Source organism: Piliocolobus tephrosceles, chromosome 21, assembly GCF_002776525.5.
Source record: "Piliocolobus tephrosceles isolate RC106 chromosome 21, ASM277652v3, whole genome shotgun sequence".
In the NCBI taxonomy this organism is placed as follows: Eukaryota; Metazoa; Chordata; class Mammalia; order Primates; family Cercopithecidae; genus Piliocolobus; species Piliocolobus tephrosceles.
Genome location: NC_045454.1, coordinates 50,947,076 through 50,972,216, shown reverse-complemented (window position 1 = coordinate 50,972,216; position 25,141 = coordinate 50,947,076). Strand labels below are relative to the sequence as shown.

General features: G+C 61.5%; 2 protein-coding genes and 1 long non-coding RNA gene across 4 annotated transcripts in view; 1 reads left to right on the top strand and 2 right to left on the bottom strand.

Annotated features, from left to right (window-relative positions):
* Window positions 1–9,701, bottom strand: part of REXO1 (RNA exonuclease 1 homolog) — a 37,594-nt gene extending 27,893 nt beyond the window's left edge. Inside the window, exon 1 of one of the 2 annotated variants that reach the window (XR_003309980.2) lies at window positions 9,393–9,701. Coding sequence is in view for 1 of the 2 variants with exons in the window: in XM_023183613.2 (XP_023039381.1) it covers window positions 9,393–9,549 (157 nt within the window). In the remaining variant the exon portion in view is untranslated. The remainder of the gene's footprint in view (window positions 1–9,392) is intronic. The other variant, XM_023183613.2, reaches the window with a different exon arrangement.
* Window positions 2,703–4,208, top strand: LOC111520672. Its single transcript, XR_002724738.2, has 2 exons — window positions 2,703–2,933; window positions 3,685–4,208. It is a non-coding gene; the product is annotated as an uncharacterized LOC111520672 (long non-coding RNA).
* A 4,235-nt stretch (window positions 9,702–13,936) lies between the features above and the next one.
* Window positions 13,937–25,139, bottom strand: KLF16 (Kruppel like factor 16; the record flags this gene model as incomplete). Its single annotated transcript, XM_031934732.1, has 2 exons — window positions 13,937–16,294; window positions 24,935–25,139. Coding segments are annotated over 2 exons (507 nt in total), but the record flags the coding sequence as incomplete, so codon positions are not given.
* Between the last annotated feature and the right edge of the window lie 2 nt (window positions 25,140–25,141).

Genomic DNA, 25,141 nt, shown 5'->3' with positions numbered 1-25,141 from the left:
AAAAATAAACTGAAACAGAAGGGTACAAATGGCAAAGGACAAGAATCGGAGGGGAGGGGCCTGACTGCCACCACATGATGGGGCGGGGCCAGTGGGGTCTTCTCCCCTGTGCCTCTCCATCCCTGCCTAGAGCCCATCTTGGCTGTGAGCCACTTCCATGGCCCACACAGAGCAAGTTAAGGGTCCAGCTCTCAGCCAGGCACGGTGGCTCACGCCTGCAACCCCAGCACTCTGGGAGGCCGAGGCAGGCGGATTGCCTGAGCTCAGGAGTTTGAGACCAGCCTGGGCAACACAGTGAAACTCTGTCTCGACCAAAACACAAAAAACCAGTCGGGCGTGGCGGCGTGCTCCTGTAATCCCAGGTATTCGGGAGGCTGAGGCAGGAGAATCACTTGAACCCGGGCGGTGGAGGCTGCAGTGAGCCAAGATCACACCATTGCACTTCAGCCAGGGCGACAGAACAAGACTCTGTCTCAAAAAAAAAAAAAAAAAAAAAAAGAAAGAGTCCAGCTCTCAGCTCCTCCTCATCCCAAAGTCTTTTCTGTCCCCCAAAGCACATTTCCCAGTGGGTGTTTCCACGGTTCCTGTGCTCCCCGTCACGCACAGAGGACTAAAAGCATCCAAGAGCCCTGCAGCCTCTCCCAGGGGCTCACAGAGAAGCTGGAGTGGGCACCTCTGCAGGGCACTGCCCCTCAGCCAGGGGTTCACATGTTCCGAGGATGGGTGCCGTGGCACCTAAGGAGGACCCCACACACCAGGGTGACTGCAAGCACGAGCTGTTTTTGTCACTTGGTGACCGGTGTGCAGGTGCTGGGGGGCGGGGGCGCTGGCTGACAAGGTGGGCCAACCCTGGCCCCATCATTCATTCCTCCAGCACATGTTCTCTTAATACCTGCCCAGGACCTCAGAGAGGGCACACAGCCTGCAGAGCGCAAAGGGTAGGGCCCTCCCTCCCTGTCTCGTTCACTCCCCCAAAGTCCATTTCCTCCAGGCAGCCCTCCAAGGTCCTCCCTGCAGAAGCAGCAGTGCCGGGCATGGTGCCTGGGATACAGAGGTGGAAGGCATGGGGGAGCCCTCACCTCACTCTGCCTCCTCGGCCAGGGCACACAGGGCTGTGGTCGACTCGGACCTGCCCAGGCCCACTGCCATAGCTTTCAGATCCTGCCTGCCTGGGGCCTGCTCCTGAGGCAGTGCTGGCTCCTTTTTGGTCCCTGAGGGCCTCTGAGCCACCATGAGAGGAGGAGGGAGGGGTCTCAGAAAAACGGACTGTGACCTGTGACCGTTAACAGGGTGCAGATGGACCTATCGCCAGGACAAACGGACAGGCTGGGAAGCCACAGGGTGCGGAGACGCTTGGAGTGCACGCCGGGCCCACACTGCCAAGGACACGCTCCCGCCACCTTCCTGGTCCTGCCCCTGCCAGGCTCTTCTGGGCACCCCAGGCTTGCTGGAGTTGGCCCAGGGCAGGTGTCTGCAGAGATAGGAGGAAGGAAGGAAAGTGGGAAGGGGAAGGAAACACTGACCCAGAGGCACCGGCCCCTCCATGCCCGCGGCACATCAACTCTCCAGACGTGAGTCTCTGTGGGAACAGGACGAGACTGCAGAAAGCCAAGAGTCGCATACTGCCCAACCACGGCAGCACTCCCAGGCTGGAGACACGAGACGGCATGTCAACAGTGAGCCCCCATCGGCCACAAGCTCCCAAGCAGCCCCAAGCCCAGAGCGTGAGAACATTCCAGGCTTTCAGTGGGCTGTCTCCATCCCCAGAGCCCACAGCCCTAATCCCACTTCCAGCCACAGGCAAACTCCTACTCATCCTCCAAAACCCAGCCCAGTCATTGTGTGCTTGGAAACACTTGCCCCAGTCCCCTACAACTCCAGGTAACACCTGGGCCCACCCCACGTCACCCACTCCACTCCCTGCAACTCCCAGTGACAGCTGCCCTCTCTCCTGGACCCGGGCCCACCCCACGTCATCCCCTCCGCTTCTGTTTCCCGAGGCCCCTCAGCCTAGACCCACAGACGTTGAGTCCAGATGGACCCAGACAGGGCCATGGAGGGCAACAGGACCAGCTCCTGGCTTTACAGAGAACACCGAAGTCCTGTGGAGTGTGTGTCCAGGCTCAGCCCACAGCACGTCCGGAGTCCTCCCACAACCACTCCTTTCCTGAGGCTGGAAGCAAAGGCAGGTTCAGGAACCCCGGCCTCCAGGCATGCAGCCTGTCATGGGACGGGAGGCGCTCTGTCCTTGCAGGCGTTCCCAAAAACTTCTCAGAGCCTGAGGAAAGGACAGCCCTGAAACAGCCAGTACACATGGGGCTCCTCCAAGGGTCCCCGAGGACTCGGCTATTAGCGGAGGAGGAGGAAAGGCGACGTGAGAGGTCCCCATGAAGCTCAGGGACCCCCAGGATTGCCCTGACAGGCTCCTGGCTCCCTGGGACCCAGGTGTCTCCTTCTACCCTGTTTATTTCCTTTTCAGGTTTTTGCTTTTTGTTCTGCAACAGATCATACCAACAGTCTACCCACTGCGTGGACAGCGTAAGGAGCAAGCCACGGCCCTGCGCCCCCAGCGCTCCCCCAAAACCTGCCTGCTCCTCTCCAGGGACTGCTTTGCAGAAGGGATTCTGAGGGTGGGGAGGAGGGTGGAGGAGGACAGCGTTTCCTCGTCAAAGTGAGGCCTGTTACGGCACAGCCTGCACGTTTCCTGTCACACTCAGATGCCACCACCCCATTGTGCACAAGAGCTCACGGAGGTTCAGGAAGCAACAGGCTCGAGGGGGTAACGCCCAGCAGGTGGAGGCCGGAGCCTTCCTAGCGAGCTCTGCCCCACAGAAAGCCAAGCAAGATGCCTTCATTCCAGGCTGTGGTCTCCAGAGGGACAGAGGCCAGCCACTAGCACCTGCGCCTCAAGTCTGCAGTCCCTGGAGGAGACGGTAAAGCTGCAGAGGGCTCTGGGAGGGGCAGGGGGGGGCGGCTCAGGCACCACAGGAGTCCCCGGAACCCCTCCCAGCTGGCACGCTTGTCCCTGCTGACCTCGGCCCCAGCGAGCTGCTCTGCCTGTCTCAGGCTCTGGGGGCAGGGACGGTGCTTCTCAGGGCCTCTGCCTCTCCCTATAGGCAGACCACCAGCTCAGCCATCCCTCTCAAAAACACAAAAACAGGCCCAGTGCAGTGGCTCACGCCTGTAATCCCAGCACTCTGGGAGGCCAAGGCAGGTGGATCACCCGAGGCCAGGAGTTCGAGACCAGCCTGGTCAACATGCTGAAACCCCATTTCTACTAAAAATACAAAAATGAGCCAGGCGTGGTAGCAGTCGCCTATAATCCCAGCTACTTGGGAGGCTGAGGCAGGAGAATCACTTGAATCCAGGAGGCGGAGGTTACAGGGAGCTAAGATGGAGCCACTGCACTCCAAGAGCCTGGACAACAGAGCCAGATTCTGTTGCAAAAAAAAAAAAACAAAACAAACAAACAAACAAAAAACAGAAAGGAAACACAAAAACAGGCTGGGCCAGCAGACCAGCATCCTCGTCCTCGGCACTACCGACCCCAGGCTAGATCCCTGTCTGCGGGGCTGTCCTTGGCACTGAAGGGTGCTGAGCAGCGTCCCTGGCCTCCGCCCTCTCTGTGCCTGCACCCCCAAACTGGCAACCAAAACGTCTGCAGACATCTCCCAACATTCCCAGGGTGCAGAACTGCCTGTCGGGATCCGTCACTGCTCTACTGAAGACCTAAGCAAAGAATCCTAAAATACGAATACCAAAACCAGTCCTGACGGACATGGCCCACGCCTGGAGACAGGCTCTGGGCCCAGAAGCCAGGTTTTCAAAGCTGCCCAGGCGCTCGGGAAGTCAGGTAAGGACCTCAGAACCTTGGAAAAAGGCCCCCCCACCAAAAAAAACAGAATCCAACCTCATCTGTGAGGCTTCTCCTGTGGCTCTTTCGCATTCTCAGAGGTTTCTAAAACAAACATTTCCCCAGGTCAGAAAACAGTACCTTCCAAAGTAAAGCGCCCAGACACCCATGGCAACACAGACAGGCCCCCAGGCCCTGGGAACACAGACAGGCCCTGGGAACCCGGCGCTTTTCCCATCGCCATCCACCTGGAGGAGAGCTGCCAGCGCAGTCCTGCCAGCATCTGCAAGAAGGCGGCTGCTCCAGAAACCCCAGGCCCCTTTCCTCTAATCCCCTCCACACAGGAACATCAAGAGCCACCCACCCTGTGGTGGGAGCATGGGCTGGGGTCTCCTCCTCCTCCAGGCCAGGGCAAAGCTTCAACCCCCAGCCAAGAGGGTCCCAGCTCCCCAGGGCCCAGAGCCGCACGAGCTGGACTCGCAGGCTCCCCGGCGAGCGCTGAAAAAGAAATGGCCTCAGCACCACTGGTGGTTGTCACCACTGGGGTCGGGGAAGCCCAGGGACGCTGCTCAACGTCCTACAACGCAAAGAACAGCCCACGAGACAACAATCTGGCCCCCAATGTCCCCAGCGGCAACCGTCCCTCCAGCAAGCTCCACAGCTGCCACTCCAGGCCAGGCCGGTGGCCCCGCTGGTCCAACTGCCCATCTGCCACCCGCAGGTAAAATCACCCCCAGGTCCTCATATGCCCCAGCCAGGCCTGGGAAACCACAAGAAAATACTGCCGGCTGTGGGGGTTCTCCCCCAGAGTCCGTTCCTTCCTGGACGCAGCTCACTGCGGATGCAAAGTCGCACCGAGGACAGCACACACCGTCAGGGCTCTGAAGGCAGCACAGGTGGTCAGACGGCACCCTCACTGCCCCACGGAAACCCGGTTGTCACCCAGCCACCAGGAGGCAGCGCAGGACACAGCCAGTGGGAGTTCCCAACCCTCCTGCGAGGCCAGAGATGAAAACAAGCCACCCTCTGCAGCGAGGCGCCGTTCTTGGCCTCCTGCTCCCTTCTCACCTGACTCAGGGGCCTCAGAGTTTCCCAGGAGAGGCGGCAAGCCCTGCCAGATCAGGAGGATCCTGGGGCTCAGCTGCCTACCGGGGGAGGGGAGGCTGTCAGTGTCACCAGAGAGCCGGGCCTACCGCAGGCCCATCCTTGGAAGGTTTCAAGTTCCCTCCTCCTGTTCCCAGCCCACAGAGGCTGGCAGCAGAAACGGCTGAGGAGGCAGGCAGGGCCCCGGCCCACCCACATCCAGCCCAGTACCCCCAGTCATCAGCCACACGCACACAGGTGAGTGGCCTCCCAACACTGGGCCTCGGTTTTCTCATCTGTCAACCGGGAAGAGCCACTCCCACTGCTGTTTGGGGGTCACAGGCAGAGTCCGCCCAGTACTGATGTGGCAGCGGCCAAGTCCAGACGTAGGCACCCCAGAGCCCAGGTGGGGGGCCGCATCTGAAGAGCCAGAAGGAGGAGGATCCCTGCCCGACCCAAGTCTGCTGGAAGGCTCACGAGATACTGGGTACATGGCGGGTGGGCTCCAGGGCTCCCCATGTACCTGGAGCTGCTCCCTGAACGCCTCTACCTCAGGACCCCTGCCCTCTACAGATGCAGTTCTGCAGAGTCGCCTGGACCCCCAGCTGGGACGCCGCCAATGGCCCCATCCAGAACCACTGGCACTGGGCTGCCAGATCCTGAACCCGACTGCAGGACCCCTGAGGGCAGGAGCTGTTTGCCCGCACACACGTCTGCCACCCACTTTGCAGTATAGGATGGCCCCTTCCCCAGGCCCAGGACTGTCCTGCTGGGGCCTGAGTTGGCCTGCGGCGCAGCACCAGCATCCCCTCAACGCAGGGCCCGCAGCCTCTGCCTTCCTGGAGGAAGCATCATCTGGGAGGGCATTCCTGCCAGAGCCATGAAGCCCTGGGCTGGGGCCCACTGTACCTCTGGAGAGCCCTCCTCGGCTTTCCTGCAATCCTCCCTGTAAGGGTTCCCTCTCCTGGAAAACGTCGTCCTGCCTCTCCGTAGGGCACAGACACTGTGAGATGCCGCAGGGAGAGCGGGGCAGTGGGCAGGGGCCTGGGCTCTGAGGTCAGATTGGAGGAAGGTGGGATCTAGCCCTGCCCACTCCACAGAGACAACCAAGACCCTCCCCTACCACCAGGCTGCAGCCAAGGCCCAGGCAGCAGACAGCGGCCACTGTGAGGAGAGTAACGCTCATTTACAACTCTCAAGGCCGGGATAGAACTTGCCCCTCTAGGCCGGGGCTGCATGTCCCTGCATCCCAGGGCTACACCGTGCCCGCCATAAGGGCTGCTGGACCATCCCTCCAAGCCACCCTGGGCAGGTCCAGCCGGCTCTCAAATGGCGGAGAGGCCCAGCACAGTGCTTCACGCCTGTCGTCCCACCACTTCGGGAGGCTGAGGAGAGAGGATTGCTTGAGTCCAGGAGCTCAAGACCAGCGTGGGCAATAAAGTAAGACCCCGTCTCGGCAAAAATTTTACACATTAGTGAGGTGTGATGTCACATGCCTGTGGTCTCAGCTACTCAGGAGGCTGAGCCCGGTGGAGCCCCCGAGTCGAGGCTGCAGCGAGTTGTGATCGTACCACTGCACTCCAGCCTGGCCGACAAAGTGAGACCCTGTCTCAAAAATTAATTAATTAAATAAAACGGTTGAGCCTGCCCAGGGATAAGAGCTCAGGAGGAAACCTGAGTCCTTCAGCCGTGCTGCTCAAGGTCGCCAATGACCCACTGAGCCTGTGACCCAGGCCCAGGAGCACCGGCCATCTTCTTGTTCCCGCTGCAGCTCCGCCAAGCCTCCGCAACCCTGCCTGCCCTGGTGCCCTCATCAGATGCTCTCTCCTCCCAGAGGCTCTGGAGCCTCCAGACCTGCCCTGGCCAGGTGGTGGTATGGGCAAAACACGTTCCTCGATAAGCCCCCATTTCCCCACCAGCAGCAAACAGCTCACAGGGTCACCATTGCAGCGCGTGCCCAGCACAGAGCATGGCGCCACAGGTGTTCCAGGGCTGGCTGAGGGCCTTTCACCTGAACCTCTGTCCACTCTCAATCCTGGGAGGCCAGCGTTCCTGTCTATCGCCTCTCTGGAGGCTGCTGCCCTGTCCACCCTGAAATCCCTTTGAGAGGACATGGCAAAGGCTAGATCACGCCAGCCTCTTCAAACCCCACAGAAAACTGGGCGTGTGTAAATCTGGAGGGTGGACATGGGACATGCATTCTCCCCTGGTGTTCTCAGAGGGCAGTCTGATGAGCATGTCACAGAAGAGGAAACAGAGGGTCAGAGGAGCCTCACGGTAAGGAAGATGGATCCTGCCTCTCTGCGGGGGAGGCAGCCTCTACCAGATAGTAACAGACAGTAACAGAAAGCCCGACCACCCCACCAGAGATGGGAAAAGGAGCTCATTCTCACCAGCAGAAGGGAAATGCAGACACACCGTGGTAAGAGGCAGGCAGCCGCATTTTTCCCATAGGAACGTGGGGCAGACAGGAACACTACATCACCAAAGTGACCCTCAAAAATAAGCCTTTGGGGGCGGGCGCGGTGGCTCACGCCTGTAATCCCAGCACTTTGGGAGGCTGAGACAGGTGGATCACCTGAGGTTGGGAGTTCAAGACCAGCCTGACCAACATGGGGAAACCCCATCTCTACTAAAATTACAAAATTAGCCAGGTTGGTGGCGCATGCCTGTAATCCCAGCTACTCAGGAGGCTGAGGCAAGAGAATTGCTTGAACCCGGGAGGTGGAGGTTGCGGTGGGCCGAGATCGCGCCATTGCACTCCAGCCTGGGCAAAAAGAGCGAAACTCCATCTCAAAAAAAAATAAAACAAGCCTTTGGGAAACAAATGGGCCATTTGGGATGCACACAGATATCAAAAGCCTGACTCGCGCCGGGTGCGAGTTCACACCTGTAACCCCAGCACTTTGGGAGGCCGAAGCAGGAGGACTGCTTGACACCAGGAGTTTGAGACAAACCTAGACAACATAGTGAGACCCTATCCCCACAAAAAAATACAACAGTTTGCCAGGTGTGGTGACACACACTGCCCACAGCCCCAGCTACTCAGGAGGTTCAGGCAGGAGGATCCCTTGAGCCCAGGAGGTCGAGGCCTCAAAGAGCTGTGACCGCACTACTGCACTCCAGCCTGGACTACAGAGTGAGACCCTGTCTCTAAAAATAGGGTGAAAACGAGCATCGTGAGTCGGGTGTCACAGCCTCCGAGAAGCCTCTCCCACGCACTGCCTTCTTCACCAACTCCCAGCCCCCGCCAAAGCTGGCTGTGTGCTCCCAGGACATCACCACCCATGCTAAGGGATCTGCAGGCACATGTGTCGGCAGGTCCCTGAGAGCACAGCCAGCATCGTAGGCAGCTCTGAATCCCCTGCCTGAGGCACAGCAAAGATGCTGGGCGGTGGGGAGCTGACGAGTGATTGCTTGCATCTGTCCACCTGCAAACAACCGCCCACAGGTGCAGGTGTCCTAAGCACACTTATCAGGGAAATCAGAAAAAAATGCTACCTTTTCTGGCAAAACAGGATAATAAACCTATTCTTAACTCCCAGCGAAGATGTTCCTCTTTTGAAGGAAAAGGTTCTGAGCTGAGACTGTTTCATGGGAAAAGTAAAAACAATGCTTGAAACTCACGCCCAGTGAGGAAATCCGGGATTAAAGAAGTCAGGGGCTGGGGGAAGCAGAGAGCCACTATCAAGGGACAGAGGTCACAGGGGAGTCTGAATGACATCACACTCGATAACCCTCCCTCCACGCCTTTCCTTGCGATGTCCTTTTTCTCCAATCCAAATCCCACATCTCCTCCAAGAAACGCTGCCATGACGATGTAAACCACCATGACGCTGTGAGGTGGAGTCCACCAACGTCCTCGGCCCGACCAAAAGCATGGAATTCCTCGGAGCCCACTCAAGTAAGCTTTGACTTCCTCCCTGCCCAGTCATGCTGGACACAGGGCTGGACACACTCAGGAGACGATCCTCGGACCATCCTGACTCAACGACTGGAGACTGAGGCTGCCAGAGGCGCGGCCGGAGGAAACGTCTTGGAAATAAACAAGGGCAGCCACCAGCACATGGGGTCCGGGAAGCGGCGGGCGCGCATCAGCGGCAGGAGGAGTCCAGGGCCTGCCTAGTGCCGGCCGCGCCCGTCTCCCGAGCCCCCTCGTGCCAGGCCCGGTGCCCGGTACTCAACATGCGCTCGCAATCCGCCCTCTAGACAGCCCTGGCAGGACGCGTCGTCCTAGTTGACACTTAACACTCGTGAAGACGAAGGCTTAGAAAGATCTAGTGCTTTGCACCGGGTCCCCGGGTGGGTGGTCCCGGTCCCGACTGGGCAAACCGTCGCCCGCGAACGTGTGGGGAGGGAACTGGGCCGAGAAGGGGGACCCTGGGCGGGACCGGAGGTGGGCTCCAGACTCGGGCAGGGGAGCTGAGCCCAAGGCGAGCAGGCGGGCGAGAGTTACCTGCTGCGGGGGGCGCCTCTCCGCCGTCACCGGGCGCGCCGGGGACCCGGGCCCCGCGGTGCCGGAAGTGGCAGTAGGGCCGCCGGCAGGGCCCCCCGGGCGCCCCAGACCAATAGGGGCAGTCAATGGCCCGGAAGAAGCCAGTGGAGCGTAGCATGGTCCGTCCCGCGGCGGGGCCCCGGCCCGGAGCCGCCCGGGCCCCCGGGCCCCCTCACTGGCGCCGCGGTCGCCGCCGCCCGCGCCTCACGGACCCCGCCGCCGCCATCTTGCTCCGAGGCCCCCAGAGGCCCTCGGGACGCCGCCGCAAGGGACCCCGGGAGGGGCTGCCCGCAGCGCGCCTGCTCAGAAACGCCGGCTCCCGCGCGACCGAGGCTGGTGGCGGACCCCTGGGCCGGGACAGACGGCCGCGGGAGGAAATAAGGAGGGCGGGGGCCGCCCTGCCTGCGGTCTCCGGGAGCCTCGCCAACTCCGCCGCGCGGCCTTTGGCGGCTGTACGGGCGCCATCTTAAGCCCCAGGCCCCTGAGGCGCCAGGGCTGTCCACGACGCGCCTGACCAAAAAAAGCCCCGCGGGGCCCGCTATGACTCATTTGCATATTTTTCCATCGTTAGCATATCACCTTAAAGCGCCCTCTGCTGGACGAGGATAGTTCTGCGGGGAAGTGGCCTTAAACCTGGACCAGGTGAAACCCACGGGTGAATTACTCCGTTCACACTCTTTAAAACTTCCCTCGCCCTGGTATACAGCTAGCTCTCAGGAAACGCCTTAATCTCCCCAACCTCCACTCTTATCATCAGTCTAATGACCAAGTCCACATTCACTTATTTGTTCAACAAATATTGAGCGCCTACTGTATACCAGGCTAGATGGTGCATTTTAACAGACAAACGAGGAACAAGGCTGGGATGGGGTAACTCTGTAGTCTGGTGGGGTAGGCCCACGTCTTAATGGGAAGTTTAATCTGGTGCATTTTGGTGAGATTGTAAAATAGTGCGACTGCTATGTAAAACAAAAAACCCAAAAACTTTGTTTTAAAGAGACAGGGTCTTGCTCTGTCACCCAGGATGGAGTGCAGTGGTGCGATCACGGCTCACTGCAGCCTCGCCTTCCCTGGCTCAGGTGATTCTCCCACCTCAGCCTCCTGAGTAGCTGGAACCACAGGTGTGCACCATCATGCCTGGCTAATTTTTTATTTTGTGTAGAGATGGAAGAAGTTAAACAGAGTTACCCTATGAGCAACTCCATTCCTGGGTATACACCCAAAAAGAATAGGAAGCAAAGTCTTAGGCCGGGCCCAGTGGCTCGTGTCTGTAATCCCAACACTCTGGGAGGCTGAGGCGGGTGGATCACTTGAGCCCAGGATTTCAAGACCAGCTTGGCCAACATGGCAAAACCCTGTCCTACTAAAAGTACGAAAATTAGCTGGGCGCGATGGCTCATGCCTGTAATCCCAGCACTTTGGGAGCGTGAGGAGGGAAGATCACCCAAGGTCAGGAGTTTGAGACCAGCCTGGCCAAGATGGCAAAACCCTGCCTCTACTAAAAATACAAAATTAGCTGGGCATGGTGGCGGGCACCTGTAGTTCCAACTACTTGGGAGGCTGAGGCAGGAGAATCACTTGAACCTGGGAAGCGGAGGTTGCAGTGAACTGATATTGCACCACTGCACTCCAGCGTGGGCGACAGAGTGAGACTCCGTCTCAATTAATAATAATAATAGAAAGGTTAAGATGGCAAATTTTATGTTATGTGCATGTGATTTTACAATGATAAATAAATGACAGGGTGCAATGATGGGGCGACGTGGGTTGGGGTGGGTCATCAGCGACTCTGCAGGGGACCTTATCTAATCTCAAAGCTGTCCCATCACGGGCAGTGGAAGGGCAGAGTCCTTGCCATGGCTCCTGATGATGTGTGGGAAGTAAAGTCTCATTTATGTGATTGCTCCATCCATGCCAGCTGGTCTTGGTCATTCATTCAGCAAATAAGTACTGAGCACCTACTGTGTGCCACACAATGCTGGAAACATTCATAAGCAGAGAACCCCACCCTGGTGGAGGTGGTGGTGTAGGCAGGGAGGCAGACCGTGAACACCGGGATAAGTAAGTGAGACAGCCTGAAACGAGGTGGAAAGTGCTTTGGGAATAGTAACAGGAGAAGAGCTTGGGCTGGGGACAGGCAGGGCTGGTCTAGGTGGTTCAATGGGGAAGGCGGGATTTGTGCGGTTTTAAAGAAAATTAGGGGCCGGGCGCGGTGGCTCAAGCCTGTAATCCCAGCACTTTGGGAGGCCGAGACGGGCGGATCACGAGGTCAGGAGATCGAGACCATCCTGGCTAACACGGTGAAACCCCGTCTCTACTAAAAAATACAAAAAACTAGCCGGGCGAGGTGGTGGCGCCTGTAGTCCCAGCTACCTGGGAGGCTGAGGCAGGAGAATGGCGTGAACCTGGGAGGCGGAGCTTGCAGTGAGCTGAGATCCGGCCACAGCACTCCAGCCTGGGTGACAGAGCGAGACTCCGTCTCAAAAAAAAAAAAAAAAAAAAAAAAAAAAGAAAAGAAAATTAGGAACCAGGCATGGTGGCTCTCGCCTGTAATCCCAGCACTTTGGGAGGCCGAGGCAGGCAGACCACTTGAGGTCAGGAGTTCGAGACCAGCCTGGCCAACATGGTGAAACCTCCATCTCTACTAAAAATACAAAAATTAGCTGGGCATGGTGACGTGCGCCTGTAATCCCAGCTGCTCGGGAGGCTGAGGCAGGAGAACCCCTTGAACCTGGGAGGTGGAGGTTGCAGTGAGCCGAGATTGCACCACTGCCCTCCAGCCTGTGACAGAGCAAGACTGTGTCTCAAAAAAATAAAAAATAGATAAATAAAAGATGATGAGGGAGCCAAGCAGGTTTCTGGAGGAAGGGTGTTCCAGGCAGAGGGCACAGCCCTTGCAAAGGCCATGCAGGACTGTGTCTGGTGTGTTGGAGGAACAGCCAGGAAGGCCAGTGTGGCTGGAGCCGAGTAAGGACGGGGAGAAAGGGAGGAGGGAAGGGCAGAGAGAGGACGGGGCAGGTCGTGCAGAACCCTATGGGCTTCAGGGAGGACTTGGGCTGTGACCGTGAGGGGAGTGGGAGCCATGGAGGGTTGCGGGCAGAGGAGGAACCAGACTTGCCCCAGGTGCTCATGGACGCCCTCTGGTGGCGGTGGGGAGGACAAACCGTGAGGGCACCGGGAGAACAGGGCGAGGGTGATTGCACTGGTTCAGGTGAGTCGTAACGAGGCTAGACCGTCACGGTGGAGGCCCTTACAGCAAGGAAAGGTGGCCGGATTCTGGATCTATTTTGAAGGTAGAGCCCAGGGAGTTTTCAGATGGGCCAGATGTGGGTGGTGAGACACACAGTCCTTGGGGAGTCCAGGGTGACTCCCCCAAGGATTTTGACCTTCCAGGATGGCACTGCCCTCGACTGAGAAGGGGGCGTGGCAAGGACAGCCTGCGGGCGGGAGGGACGCCCAGGAGGATCGGGGTCCCAAACGCACCAAAAGGATGGCGCTGTTTCCAGGCACGTGTGTTGTAGGTGGGGCGCTGTAATTTAAAAGCCTAATGCGAGTCTGTCCGTCAGAGATTAAGGGGTGAGGCTGCGAGTGTAGACACCACATTCTAGACATTTTGCTCCAAAAGGGCAGAAAACCAGGCAGGAGCTGGAGGGGCGCGAGAGTCCCGGGAGTAATGTTTGTGGGGCGTCCGGTAGAATGGGAGGATGGGTGGGGTAGGACTGGGGGTGCACGAGAGAGGCTGCCCTCGAGTGAAGCCGAGAATTCGCCGCCCAGGTTGGGGAGGAATCTGGCGTGAGCCGGCGCCGGCCGCGCGATACCAGAGGCCGACCACCCCCTTCCCCGGGCAGGCTGCAGGCGAAGCCCCCGGGCTCAGCACGTGTGCAGGAGGGGCCTGCCCTGCCCCACCCCAGCCCCGCCGGCCTCCAGGCTCTAGGGAGCGCTGGAGTCCGGAGTGGTTTTTCCTGGGGAGGGCTTCAAAGCTCTCACCGCCCCCTCTTCCCAATTCCCACGAGGGGAGCTGGCATACAGTAGGCGCTCAATACAGGAGCACGGGAGCCCGGGAGGCGGCTGGGGGATCCTCCGTGGGAGCCTGTCCCGCGCTGGTGAGCAGCCCCGGGGGCGCGGGCTCCCCCATCCCCTGCGGCACCGGAAGGGGAGGGCGGTGGACGCCCCCGGGCGCCATGTCACCGTGCCTCGGTTGCCAGGCAACGGGGCGGGCGGGAAGCTGGGCGGGGGGCGCAGCTGCGCCAGGGCGTGGGTGACACCCGGCGGGCGCAGCGCGCGCTGTTGCAGGCAGCCCCCTCCGCGGGGCTTAGGGCTAGGGGCAGGGCATTTTGTGTCTCAGCCAGAGGGGCCTGGCCAAGACCCTCTTCACTAGCCCGCTGCCTCAGTTTCCCCACGAGGTGGATGAACTTGGGGCCGCAGTAGTGGTTGGGACAGAGGGGTTCAGAGCGTGCCCACAGGCTGGGGACTGCCACGGGAGAGAGACCACACACACACTGGAGTAGGGTTTAAAAAGGGGCTTGTTTAATTAATTAAATACAAGGATGAGGCCAGGCAGGGTGGGGGAGGAGCGCCACCCACCGAAAGCACACGCCCCTTGGAGCCACCTCCCCTGCAAATGGCTGGAACCAGGTCCCAGTGACCAGCAGCTCCTGAGGGAGTGGAGGGGTGGGCGCAGGTCTCTCCAGGCCCCTGGACACTGGAGAGGGGCCCGGTTAGAGAGTTCTGGAACCCACAGCCCTACCCTCCCCTGCTCCAGACAGGCCCCGGCCAGGGCTGGGGCCAACAAGACACTAAAGGAAAACGGGGCCCCAGTCCCCCACCCACCCCCACAGACTAAGGCATCTCACTAGCGCTGCCGGAGGAGGGTTTGAGGCTAGGGACAGAACAGAGAGAGCCGAGGGCTGGATGGGGCAGACCCTCCGAGCCCAGCTCCGGAAGGGCATCCCCTGCCTCCCTCCGCGCAGGACCCCAGGCACCCATCCCTGGATCCTGCCAGGCCGGGGCTGGGTCCAGGTGCACACCAGTGGCCATCCAAAGCCCCCCTGCCCGCAAGCGAGATGCAGGAAGGTTCTGGAACAAAAGGGGGTACCAAAAACCTCCTGCAGCCAACAGTGAGGGGATTCACCTTTCTGGGTCTTGGACGTGGAACCTAGGACCCTTCTCATTTCAGGCTGGGGGTCCTCAATACCCCCCAAGAAGAAATGCAACCCAGGCCACAGCAGGACGACCCCTGGCAAGGACACGAAGGTGGCCCCTGAGGGACAAGTCCCCACCCACCCAAGTTCAGCTCAGAGACCCCCCCCACACACACTCACACCCCCTGAGGATGCCGGACCACCCACGGGGGCCCAGAAAAAAAGAATCCGTGCCTGAAAAAATATTCTACCCGGTGCAAAAAAAAACGAACTACCCCAGGAGGCTGCACAGCCAGCCCTCTGTTTCCAGTCCACGAGGCAGGACCTCGACCACAGGCCAGGGCCCACCTCTTCCAGGAACCCAGGAGAAGGAGGGGAGGTCGGGGAAGCAGGGCCTGGCCAGGCTGCAGCCCACGCCCGGAAGAGCCTGCAACCCCGGCGGGCATGGGCTCTACGGCCCCACCTGCAGGCCAGTGAGGGCAGTGAGGCCCAATGGCCGCAGGCGTCGTTAAGGGAGTTGATTGTCACGTGATACCGCAAAGGCCAAAGTCGGCAGGGCAGGGGCTGGAGGGCCAGGCCCGGTGCCAGCCTCCCCTGCAGCCTCTCTCTCCCACCCACCCAGAGAGGGGGAGCTAGGGCCCCACACCCGAGGAGAGAGGAAAATAAATAAGCCGGCATTCCCTCCTGACCGACCTCCACTGAGTCAAATGTTCTTTGGAAGAACCCAGAGGTCCCCTCCCTCCCCATCCCAGGTCTCAGAAGTGAGACCTGGAGCCCCTCCGGGCATCCTAACGCCTCCCCGCTCCTGGCTCTACCCCCAAGGTCTGGGGGGGTGGGCAGCCCCTAACGTGGGCAGAACCTGTGGACACCTGAGATTGAGTACCCGAGTGGGGGGCGGCCGGGCTGCACCCCCATTTCCCTGAACTACTCCCATGGCTTTCGGTGGGGTGGGGTAGGGTGGGGAGAGGCAGGGGCCGTGTCAACCCCCAGCTCCTCTATGGCTGTCTGCACGCTTCATCCCAGCCTGCAGGGATGGGGCAGGGGGTGCCTTTCCTGGGCCGGCTCCCAGAAGTCCACTCCACCCCCGCAAACCCCACCCTGGGAGGGGGCCAGCAGAGGACAGTGGAGAGGAGAGGGGAGGACCTCCTAGCTGCCCCGGGGGGCCCCGTTGCACAGATGGGAAGAAAGTTAGTATCATGGCTATTTACAGACACAAGCCCCCGTCACCCGTCCTGAGAGCCACCTCTGAGGTCAGGCAGACCCGGGTCCAGTCTCAGGCCCCCTCCTCGCTCTCTGGAGGGGGCAGGGGCGTCTTCAGAGTTTGCCCACAGCTGGAAGGGGACCGGGCACCCCGTGGGTCCTCACTACACCCCTGGATGGCAGAAGCATCCTGGTGGTCAGGGTGGGCTGGACGAGGGCCCTACAGGCCTGCGGGGGCTGGGCTGGGCGCGGGGCTGGGCGCAGGGCTCCCGGCCAGGCTGCAGGGCAGCGAGTCGCTGGGGGAGGTACTGCGGGCACCAGGGCGCCGGAGCAGGTCCGGGTGGAAGCCGGGGTGGCGGCGGGCGTGCTTGGCCAGGTGGTCGCTGCGGGTGAAGCGCTTGGAACACAGAGGGCAGGAGAAGCGCTTCTCGCCCGTGTGTGTCCGGTGGTGGCGGGCCAGCTCGTCGGAGCGGGCGAACTTCTTGTCACAGCCCTGCCAGTCACAAGCAAAAGGGCGTTCCCCTGGACAGAGAGACAGAGACAGACAGCGGTCAGCGGCGAGGGATGACATACATTCCAGCAGATCCCAAAGGGTGGCGGGCATCTGTCCTGTGCTGTTTTAGAGGCTGAGTTCTGGGTGTGAATTTAAAACATGGAAAAGTATGAAGAATACAACCCCTACCCACCCTCCGGTGGCCCCACAGAGACCCTAATAAATAATCCTTGCATTTCGGCCGGGCGCAGTGGCTCAAGCCTGTAATCCCAGCACTTTGGGAGGCCGAGACGGGCGGATCACGAGGTCAGGAGATCGAGACCATCCTGGCTAACACGGTGAAATCCCGTCTCTACTAAAAAATACAAAAAACTAGCTGGGCGAGGTGGCGGCGCCTGTAGTCCCAGCTACTCGGGAGGCTGAGGCAGGAGAATGGTATAAACCCAGGAGGCGGAGCTTGCAGTGAGCTGAGATCTGGCCACTGCACTCCAGCCTGGGCCAAGAGCGAGACTCCGTCTCAAAAAAATGAAAAATTAAAAAAAAATAATAATCCTCGCATTTCCTACCAGCTCTTAGAAGGGACTCTGCGGCGAGCCCAGAATCTGTTAACCGTAAGCAAGCCCCGCAGACCCCCAAGGCTGAAGCTCCCCAGGCCGGCGCAGCCTCTGGCCCCAGGCGGGACCCTGGCAGGGATTAGCAAAGGCCTCCAGTGTCTGTCCCAGGCACAGGCACGTTCAGAAGGCATGTTGGGCTTTCGGAGCACACGGGTCAGGCTGTCCCTGCCCCTCCCGAGGGACATTCAGGGGCCTCCCGTCTGTGCATGATCCCCTCCTTTTCCAAATGACCACCTGGGATGGGGGTACAATCATGGCAACTTCCCTAACCCTCCTGGCCCCTCCGAAAGCAGAGGGACATAGGAGGAACCCGCAGGCACAGTCGACTGGGCCCCGATCTGGGGGTGTGGTTAGATGGAAGGCAGGCAGGAAAGCTCACAGGGAGGGGAGGGGGCGGGGTCTCCCGGGAAGGGGAAGGGCCTGGTGGGCTGAACTCGCCCCGCCCCCACGGGACAGATGGCGCTGGGCAGGGGCGGGCCACCACCCGGCCACTTCCTCCACAGACCCCTCCCACAGCCAAGGCCGGGCCTCGCCCATCCTGCCCCTAAGCAGCCGTCACCATCCCGGCCTGCCTGTGTGCCTCCACCCCGTGTGGGTCTTTGCTCTAGAACTCTGCCGCCTGACCCCCTCCCTTTAGCCAGGGTCTCATGCCCACAGCATGTGGCATCGCGATGTCAGCATCTCCCCACCAGACAGGGGTCTCCCCACCAGACAGGGGTCTCCAACGACTGGGGAGGGACAGGTCAGTCCACTTCCACCCAGGGCCCGGAGCAGGACAAAGGGCCCTGCGTCCCCGAAGCTCCCACCCTTTCGGGCCATGACCAGGTACCCGGGACCATGGCATTCCCAGATATTGTTCCCAACATCCCAGGGTTTTACAGGGCGGGTTGCGTGGATGGAGACTGAGCGCATGTGCCCCTCGTGGCACTGGCTGGAGCCCTGAGTAGCAAGAGAGACATCAGAACCAACTCCCCTGGGTGGCGCCAAAGCCTATCCTCAAGGAAGCCACAGCAGGGCCGGGGCGGCCAGGAGGGTGGTCAGCTGGTGGACTACAAACTGGGCAGTCCACGCCCAGCACTGGGGACTGTTCTTGCTCTGGGAGCACTCCCACCAGTCAGTGAAGAACTGCAGCCAGCCAGGGGCCTGGAAGGACCCAAAGCAGGGACTGTGGTGAGGGGGTACAGAGCCGGCAGGAGGGGCACGGCCACGCTCAGGGTGACCTGGTGACATCTCTGCTCTAAGAAGATCAGAGACCGCCCTGGGGAGCCCGGCTGAGGAGGGGGACGGGAGGGTGAAGGGGTCTGCCCACTGAGGGGCACCAGCGATCACCCGTGAGCCGAGAAGAGCTGAAAGAAAACACCTTCCCTTTTCCCCTTCCCATCTTTCCTCCCTGGCAAACACTGACACCCTCAGCAAAGCAGAAGACGGCAGACAGAGACCAGCAGCCCTCGTCCCAAGAGGTTGTGAGTCCAGGCGGCTGGAGAAGGGGAGACAGCGACTGTCACCAAGACCAACATTAGCCTCAAATCCCTGGGGCTGCCTGCTCCACACCCCAAGTCTCCCCCAAGCAACCCAGGATGCAGACAGCAGCAGCTGGGGTCGGGGGTCCCTCAGCTGGGGGCCGTCTACAACCAAAGCAAGAGACGCAAAGCAGCCCTGGAAGGGACCTCTCTCCCATCTCAACCACTGGGCCCTGACAGCTCCCAAGGGCCTCAGTCTGGGGAGGGGGTCTGGCTGTGGGAGCGCGGCTGGAGCAGACCACAGGATGGGGGCGCGCGCCCCTCCAGGGAACATGCCGCCGTGTCGCCATCTTGCAAGGCACAGGCGGGGAGGCGGCAGGAGGGAAGGGGGGGCATCCCACGGCTGGGTGCCGGGCAGTCAGATGGTTCACTTCCCCTTTCAGGGCGGTGGGGCTGGTCCCCACTCCCTCTCCCCCAGTTCCAGTTTGCAAAGAGGAGCAGGTTGCCAAGGGGGGCGAGCGGGGCAGGGGCGCGCGGCCGCTGGGAACACAGCTGCCGCACGTAGCTCGGCGGCGGGGACATCCGCAGCCCCAGCCGGCCCCGCTCACGTGGTCCCACTCCCGCCGGGGACAGGGTCGCCTCGCCGGCCTGGGTGCCTGCCAGCCCCGCCCCACTCTCGGAGACTCGGGCGCGCACGTGCGCACGTGGGTGGCAGGGCAGGGGGTGCACGGGCTACCCACCCCCGCCGCGCTGGGCGAAGCGCGACTGCGAAATGCCAGGCCCTGCCTCTCACACAATCCGCTCGCAAGGAGGAGGGTGGGGTGAACTTGTGGGGGCCCAGAGTGCGCTGGCTCCCAGCCGGCCGGGCCCCCAGGTGCACAGCCACCCGGCTGCTCGGCGCTACCGGGCCGGGACGCAGCCCCCGGAGGATGCGGTGGGTGGGGACAACGCGAGAGGGCAGAGTGGGCGGGGCCGCGGTGGACTTGACCCTCTGACTCAGGCTGGGCCCGGGTGAGCTCAGGACAGCCTCAGAAACAGGCAGGCTCAAAAAAATGGAGGCCAGGAAGTCCTGGAAACCTGGCCCGGCCCCGTCTGAGCCGGCACAGGAGGGGCCTGGAGACGGGACTGCGGGACTGTGCCATGGGCCCTGGTTCCAATAGGGAAGCCTCATGTCCTGAGCTTGTCTGGGGGGGCTTGGGGTGGGGAGGGGAGCTGTGGCCGGCCGCCTGCCGGGGCACTCGTCCACCTCACAGATGGGGTCGCGTCTGTAGGGGAAGGCACAAGTAGGGAAGACCAGCCCCAGCCGCAAAGCAAGCATTCCGGGAGAGCCAGGAAAGGCTGGGGCCGGGGCAGGCCTCTTACCCACCCAGGGAGGGGCAGGGGCTCCTTAAGGTGATCCTTGAGCAGCTTCTATAGAAGCTATAGGTAACTGCTTCTGGGAGCCGCTGCAGAAAAGGGGGAACACTGGTGGTGAGGTCGCACCAGCCTGGGGGTGGGGTCTCGCATACCATCTGGGCCATAGCAACCCCCACACGCACTGTGCCCCCAGTTCCCCTGACTTCCCAAAGCCAAAGCTTCCTGCCTCCCCCATCCCCACTCCTCCAGACTTCCCCTTTCCAAACCCTCTGCTGTTCCCGCCAAACACGCAGGCAGGCATACCGGCCGGTGTGTCAATCCCGAACCTCCCCATGTGCCACCCGCCAGCCAAATCCCATCGCCTTCGGGATCTGTCCAGACCCCACCCTGCCCCTCCCCGCTCACGCCTGGACTAGTGCAGTAGTCCAGCAGCTCCCGCCTGGGCCACCCAGACTGCGCTTAGCTTTCCTGAGCTCCGCCCTGGCCTAGGGTCAGAGCTGACGGCTGATCCTGCTGCTCGGAGCTTCTCTAAGCAGCACTCCCCCTCACAGTGGCCTGGTGCCCCCCAAGCGCCCTTCATCAGCTTCTCTGTCCTTGTGCCAGGCTTCCAAAAACGCGCGCATCTTGTGGGTATAGTATCTGCACTCCTGCACTCCAACAGAAGCTGAAAGCAGGTACTTCATTCACAGCTGGGTCCCCAGCAATGCCCAGCACAGGCCTGGCATACAGCAGGTGCTTACTGCGTATCTGTGAAAAGGGAGGAGACCTAGGGGATCAAGCTCTGGCTCCAACCAGAGCAAGAGCAGATGTTTGCTCAGCATCTTGAATACCCCTGTCCCCCTCCACCCCCCCCCCCCCCGCCAAACTATCACTACTCCCTTCTCCCCAAAAGGAGGTGCACCTGAGGCCCAGCCCAGGCCCTCCTGACCTCCTACTCCAGACTCTGGGTACCTGGGGGTAGGCAGGGGACAACCCCCTCAACAGCCCTGATGCCTGTGTAACCTCTATTCCAGAAATGGCCTGAGCCAGGGCGGCGCCCCCCGCCCCCACAGCCTGCCCCGCTGGTATCATCTACCTCCTCCCCGCCGATCCGGGCTGCTTTTATCAGACAGCCTGGGTGGGGGGGGTGGTTATCGCCCCCCACAACCCTGGGGGAACCCTCCCCCATCCCACTAGCTGGGGCACCTGCAGGCAGTTCCAGCTGCTCTCTACACTCTGCAGGCTCAAGAGGCGGTGGGTGGGGGAGGGCAGTCCCTGGCCCCCTACCCCCCACTGCCTGTGGCCTGGCACTGCCCCGCCCCAGCTCTCCCCGATAAGCTGCCAGTTCTCCAGAGCTCTGCCCACCAGCACTGCCATCCCGACCCTACAGGAGCTCACAGTTCTGCCTGCGGGTGGAGAGGAGAATGAGGTGGGGCATGGCTGTGTTCCCCTCTGGGCCTCAGTTTCCCCACCCACCTGTTCTCCTGGGGCCCTCTTCAGCAAAGGATCAGAAACCTGGCAGGCACTCAGACACTCCTCTGCACACCTCGTCCTGAGGAGTCTCCCTCCAACCCAGTGCATAGACCAGCACGCCTCGCTCCCTCCCACATCTCGTCCTGCCCTCCTCAACCCCTCTCTGATCCTAATCCCTTCTCCATAAACGGATTTGCCTCTGCAAAGCCCAGCCTGCCTCAAAGCCGCCCCCAGCGTCCCCACCCTCGGGATTACGTGCAGCGCTTCACCTTGCCAAGGTGCCCCCTCCCCACCTCAATCAAATCCCTACCTCCACAGCAGGCCCCAGAACCAGCACATCCTCCCTCTCCCATTCCCAGCCCAGTGGACCTCAGGCTGCCTCCTCCAGGAAGCGCTTTTCATCATCACTAGCATCCCTGTTGCCACCACCCTGCTGCCCCCCGCCCCCACGAACACAGTTCCCTAAGTCCTGGGGCACAGGGACTGGAACGCTCGGCGCTGGCCTGCAGCAGGGGCTCACCAAGACCTCTCAGGTGCAAATAAACGGGACTTCACGGGGGGATACAACGGGGGGTGACCCTGCAGCCCCCTGGGGGCAACTGACAAGGTCTGGGGACATTTGTGACTGTCACGACTGGGGAGGGGGTGCTCCTGGCATGGGGTGGGTGGAGGCTGGGGACACTGCACAGCACCCTGCAGTGCCCAGGACAGCCCCTCCCCAGAAAACCATCAGGCCCTAAATGTCTCCGTATTAAGTGTGAAGGGGAGAAGTCCTGTGTGAGAAGACCCATTCCAGGTCTCAGCCCCTCTTCTGGGGAGGGTGTCGGCAAACCCTCAGGAGGTGCAGGCTGACAGTGTGCCGGGCACTGACCGGTGGCGGGCCCCCCCTCCGGGGATGCAGGGGGTTTGGAGAGCAGGGAGCCGACAGCCAGCCTCTCCTCCCGCCCCCGCCCCAACTCGCTGGCTCGCTCACTCTCCGTATCCATAGCAACGGCGTCAACATCACCCACAGCTTCCAAAGTCCTTCCCCGCCCCACGCAGGGGAGAGAGAGCCCAGAGCCGGCCGGGCTAGGAATAGGGGCTGTGGGCCAGACTGGGCAGACGGGAGGTGCAGCCCTGCCCCCTGCTGCCCCATGAAAAACATCCACCGCTCCCCAGGCCTCTTCACTCCCAGGGCCAAATGCGGCCGACATAATGGGAGCGCCACGCTTCGCACCAGCGGGGCTCCTCCACTGTGCCTCAGTTAGTTCATCTGTAAAAATGGGGCCAGGCCACGATGGGTGTTCCCTTTACAGAGGAGAAGCACCCCAGGTAGGGGTGGGTGGGGGCGGAACTTGTTCCCAATGGCCCCTGGGACAGCCCTGCAGCCGCCAGTGACTTGGGTTCCTCTGCGATCTTTCCTAGCCTCCACTACATTCAGGGACAGCCCTGCAATGGGGCTCCCTCCCAAAAAAACACATGAACTTCCTGTCCCCCAAAACCAGCTTAAGGGCAGCCATTCCCTCCCTCCTCCGGGGGGTGAAAAAACCAGAGCCCCTTCCACGAAAAGAAGCCGTTTGCACAGACCCTTCAGTGGCCCTGGGGGCTGGGGAGGCCTGGAAGAGGAGCCTGGAAAGCCACAAGTATCCAAAACCCTTTGGAAACCTAATCCAAGGTGCCTGGGCCTGGTACTGCCTTCTCAGTCCCCAAATCGTTACTGTAAAAGGGGCTTTGGAATGGGATGTCAGCAGGCTCCCAAGGGGTAGGGGAGGGTGCCGGGAGATCCACCCCACCCTCCCCCACCACACAGGGTAGACGGTGGCGAATTGTCAGCACATCTGCACCCCCAGGCCTCAGTTTATCACCGCAATCCCAGGATAACAATCCTCCCTTCCCAGGACTCCGAACCCATCCTTCCCCTCCCTGCTGGCTTAGGGACCGCTGCCCCCACTACCCAGGGGCCTATGGAAGCGCCTCTTGGGTGCCACAGTGGGAGGTGGCCATCCTGTCCACTTAACCCAGAAACTCAGAAAATCCAAATGGATCTCTCAGGCCACGCCATCTGGCATATGAAGAATGACCTGGGTAGACAGGTGGGAGTCGCTTTCTCAACAGGCTCCCACTTCAGCCCCCTGTCTGTTCAGATCGACAAACTCACCCCCAACAAGCCAGGGTATTCCTGGAGCCCTGCCCACCGCCCAGAGAGGCACCTCCCTTTCTGTTCCCAACGCTGCCTCGCCATCTTCACAGTCCCCCAATGTCCCTCCCCGCGGAGATACACAGACCCTATTGCCCTCAAAAAGAGGTAACACCCTGGGGCCCCTCCGCCGAGGGGTCCTCGCAGAAAACGCAGACCCCACCCAAGTCCTGTCTTGACGCCCTTGGTTCCCGTCTGTGTCTCAAGGTGGGCAGAGCCTCCAGGCCCCTGGGACCAGGACAGGGACTGAGCAAGGGGTGGAAAGAGTGGAGAACAGAGAGGGGGGCAGCCTGCAGGCTACAAACCACCGCCCCCACCCGCCCTCCTGCTCTCCAGCCTCAGGCGTCCCAGCGCGGCTCCCCATACCCCAAGGATGAACCCTCAATTTTTGCACAAGGCTTTCGCCGCCCCTGCTCCCCTCAGCCTCACCACTCTGGACAACCTGCTTCCCTTCGGCCGCTCCACGTGTCCCTACAATCCGAGCCCACGGACCAAGCCCCCTTGGAGTATCCCGCTGCCCAAAACGGCCCCCGCTACGGCTATGAAATAGAAACAGCATCGCACCCTTGACAGAGATGAGAAAATTGAGACCCAGATCGGGTACAGGTCCTCTGTTTGGTGGCAAGGCCAGAATGCCAAGCCCAAGTGCGGCCCCACAGGCTTCCCCCAGCCCCCCACTCTCCCCAGAAGGGACAAGCACCTCTAACGCCCAAAACCAGGCCGGCCATCAAGGCCCACCGTCCCCTGTTCCCCAGTCCAAACTAGAAGGTGGAATCCAAGAAGGAGACGGAGTGAAAAATTACGGCCAGGCCCACTCGGTTCCCGGTTCCCCTCGCCGCCCCGGGGACTGCGCTAGGACGACGTTGGTGTAGCCGGAGCGCTCCCCGCTCCAACCCTGCGCACCTTCCCAAATCGCCCGCCAGATAGGGGCGAACAAACACGCCGGGGAAATACACGTAGTGTGGACCCGAGCCCCTCGAGAGTCTTCCTATAAAGTCCCCCCGCCCGAGACTCAGGCCACGACCGGCGCTCCCAGCTGCGCCCTCCCCCTGGTTAAAATACGGAGAACGCAGAGAAAACGTGCCGGGCTCCCCCCATCCTGGCCTCACGCCAGGTGCTCTGCCGACCTCTGGGGAGAATCCGCGCGGCCACCCTGGAGGCGGCGACGCGGTTCCTCCTCCATTTTCATAGATAAGGAAACTGAGGCTGGGGGAGGGGGAGGACCCAGAACCCCAGAGCCGGATGCCCCGACCACAGTGCCCACCGCCCAGACCATAACGCAAAAGGAAAAAAAAAAAAAAAAAACGGAACAAGGGCCAGAGAGAGAGGTAGCCCGCCCAGGAGCCTCACCCCCGCCCGCGGACTTCTCTGGGCCCCCGGAGCCCCAGCCACTGCCGCCGGGGCGGCCATCCGCTCGCCGCCCGACCGCGTGGCCGCCACGCCCCCCGCGCGCGCCCCACCCACCGAGGCCCCGCCCTGCCGGCCGGCGCGGCTGCGGCCCGGGCGCGCCCCCCTCCCCGCCCCCCACGCGCCACGCAGTTTCGGGGTCCCGGCGGGGGAGGGGGCTCAGCCGTCCGCCCCCGCACGGCCCGGGATCGCGACTGCGCTCACCTGTGTGCGTCCGCAGGTGCGACTTTAGGTGAGAGGACTTGTAGTAGGCTTTGGCGCAGTCCGGGAAGGGACAGCGGTGGCTCTTGGCGGCGGCGGAGGGCGCGGCGCCGGGGGCGCGGCCCGAAGACGGGGACGAGGCGGCTGAGGAGGAGGAGGCGGGCGAGGCGCCCCCCGGGGCGGCTCCGGGCCCGCCGCGCAGGTCGGCCA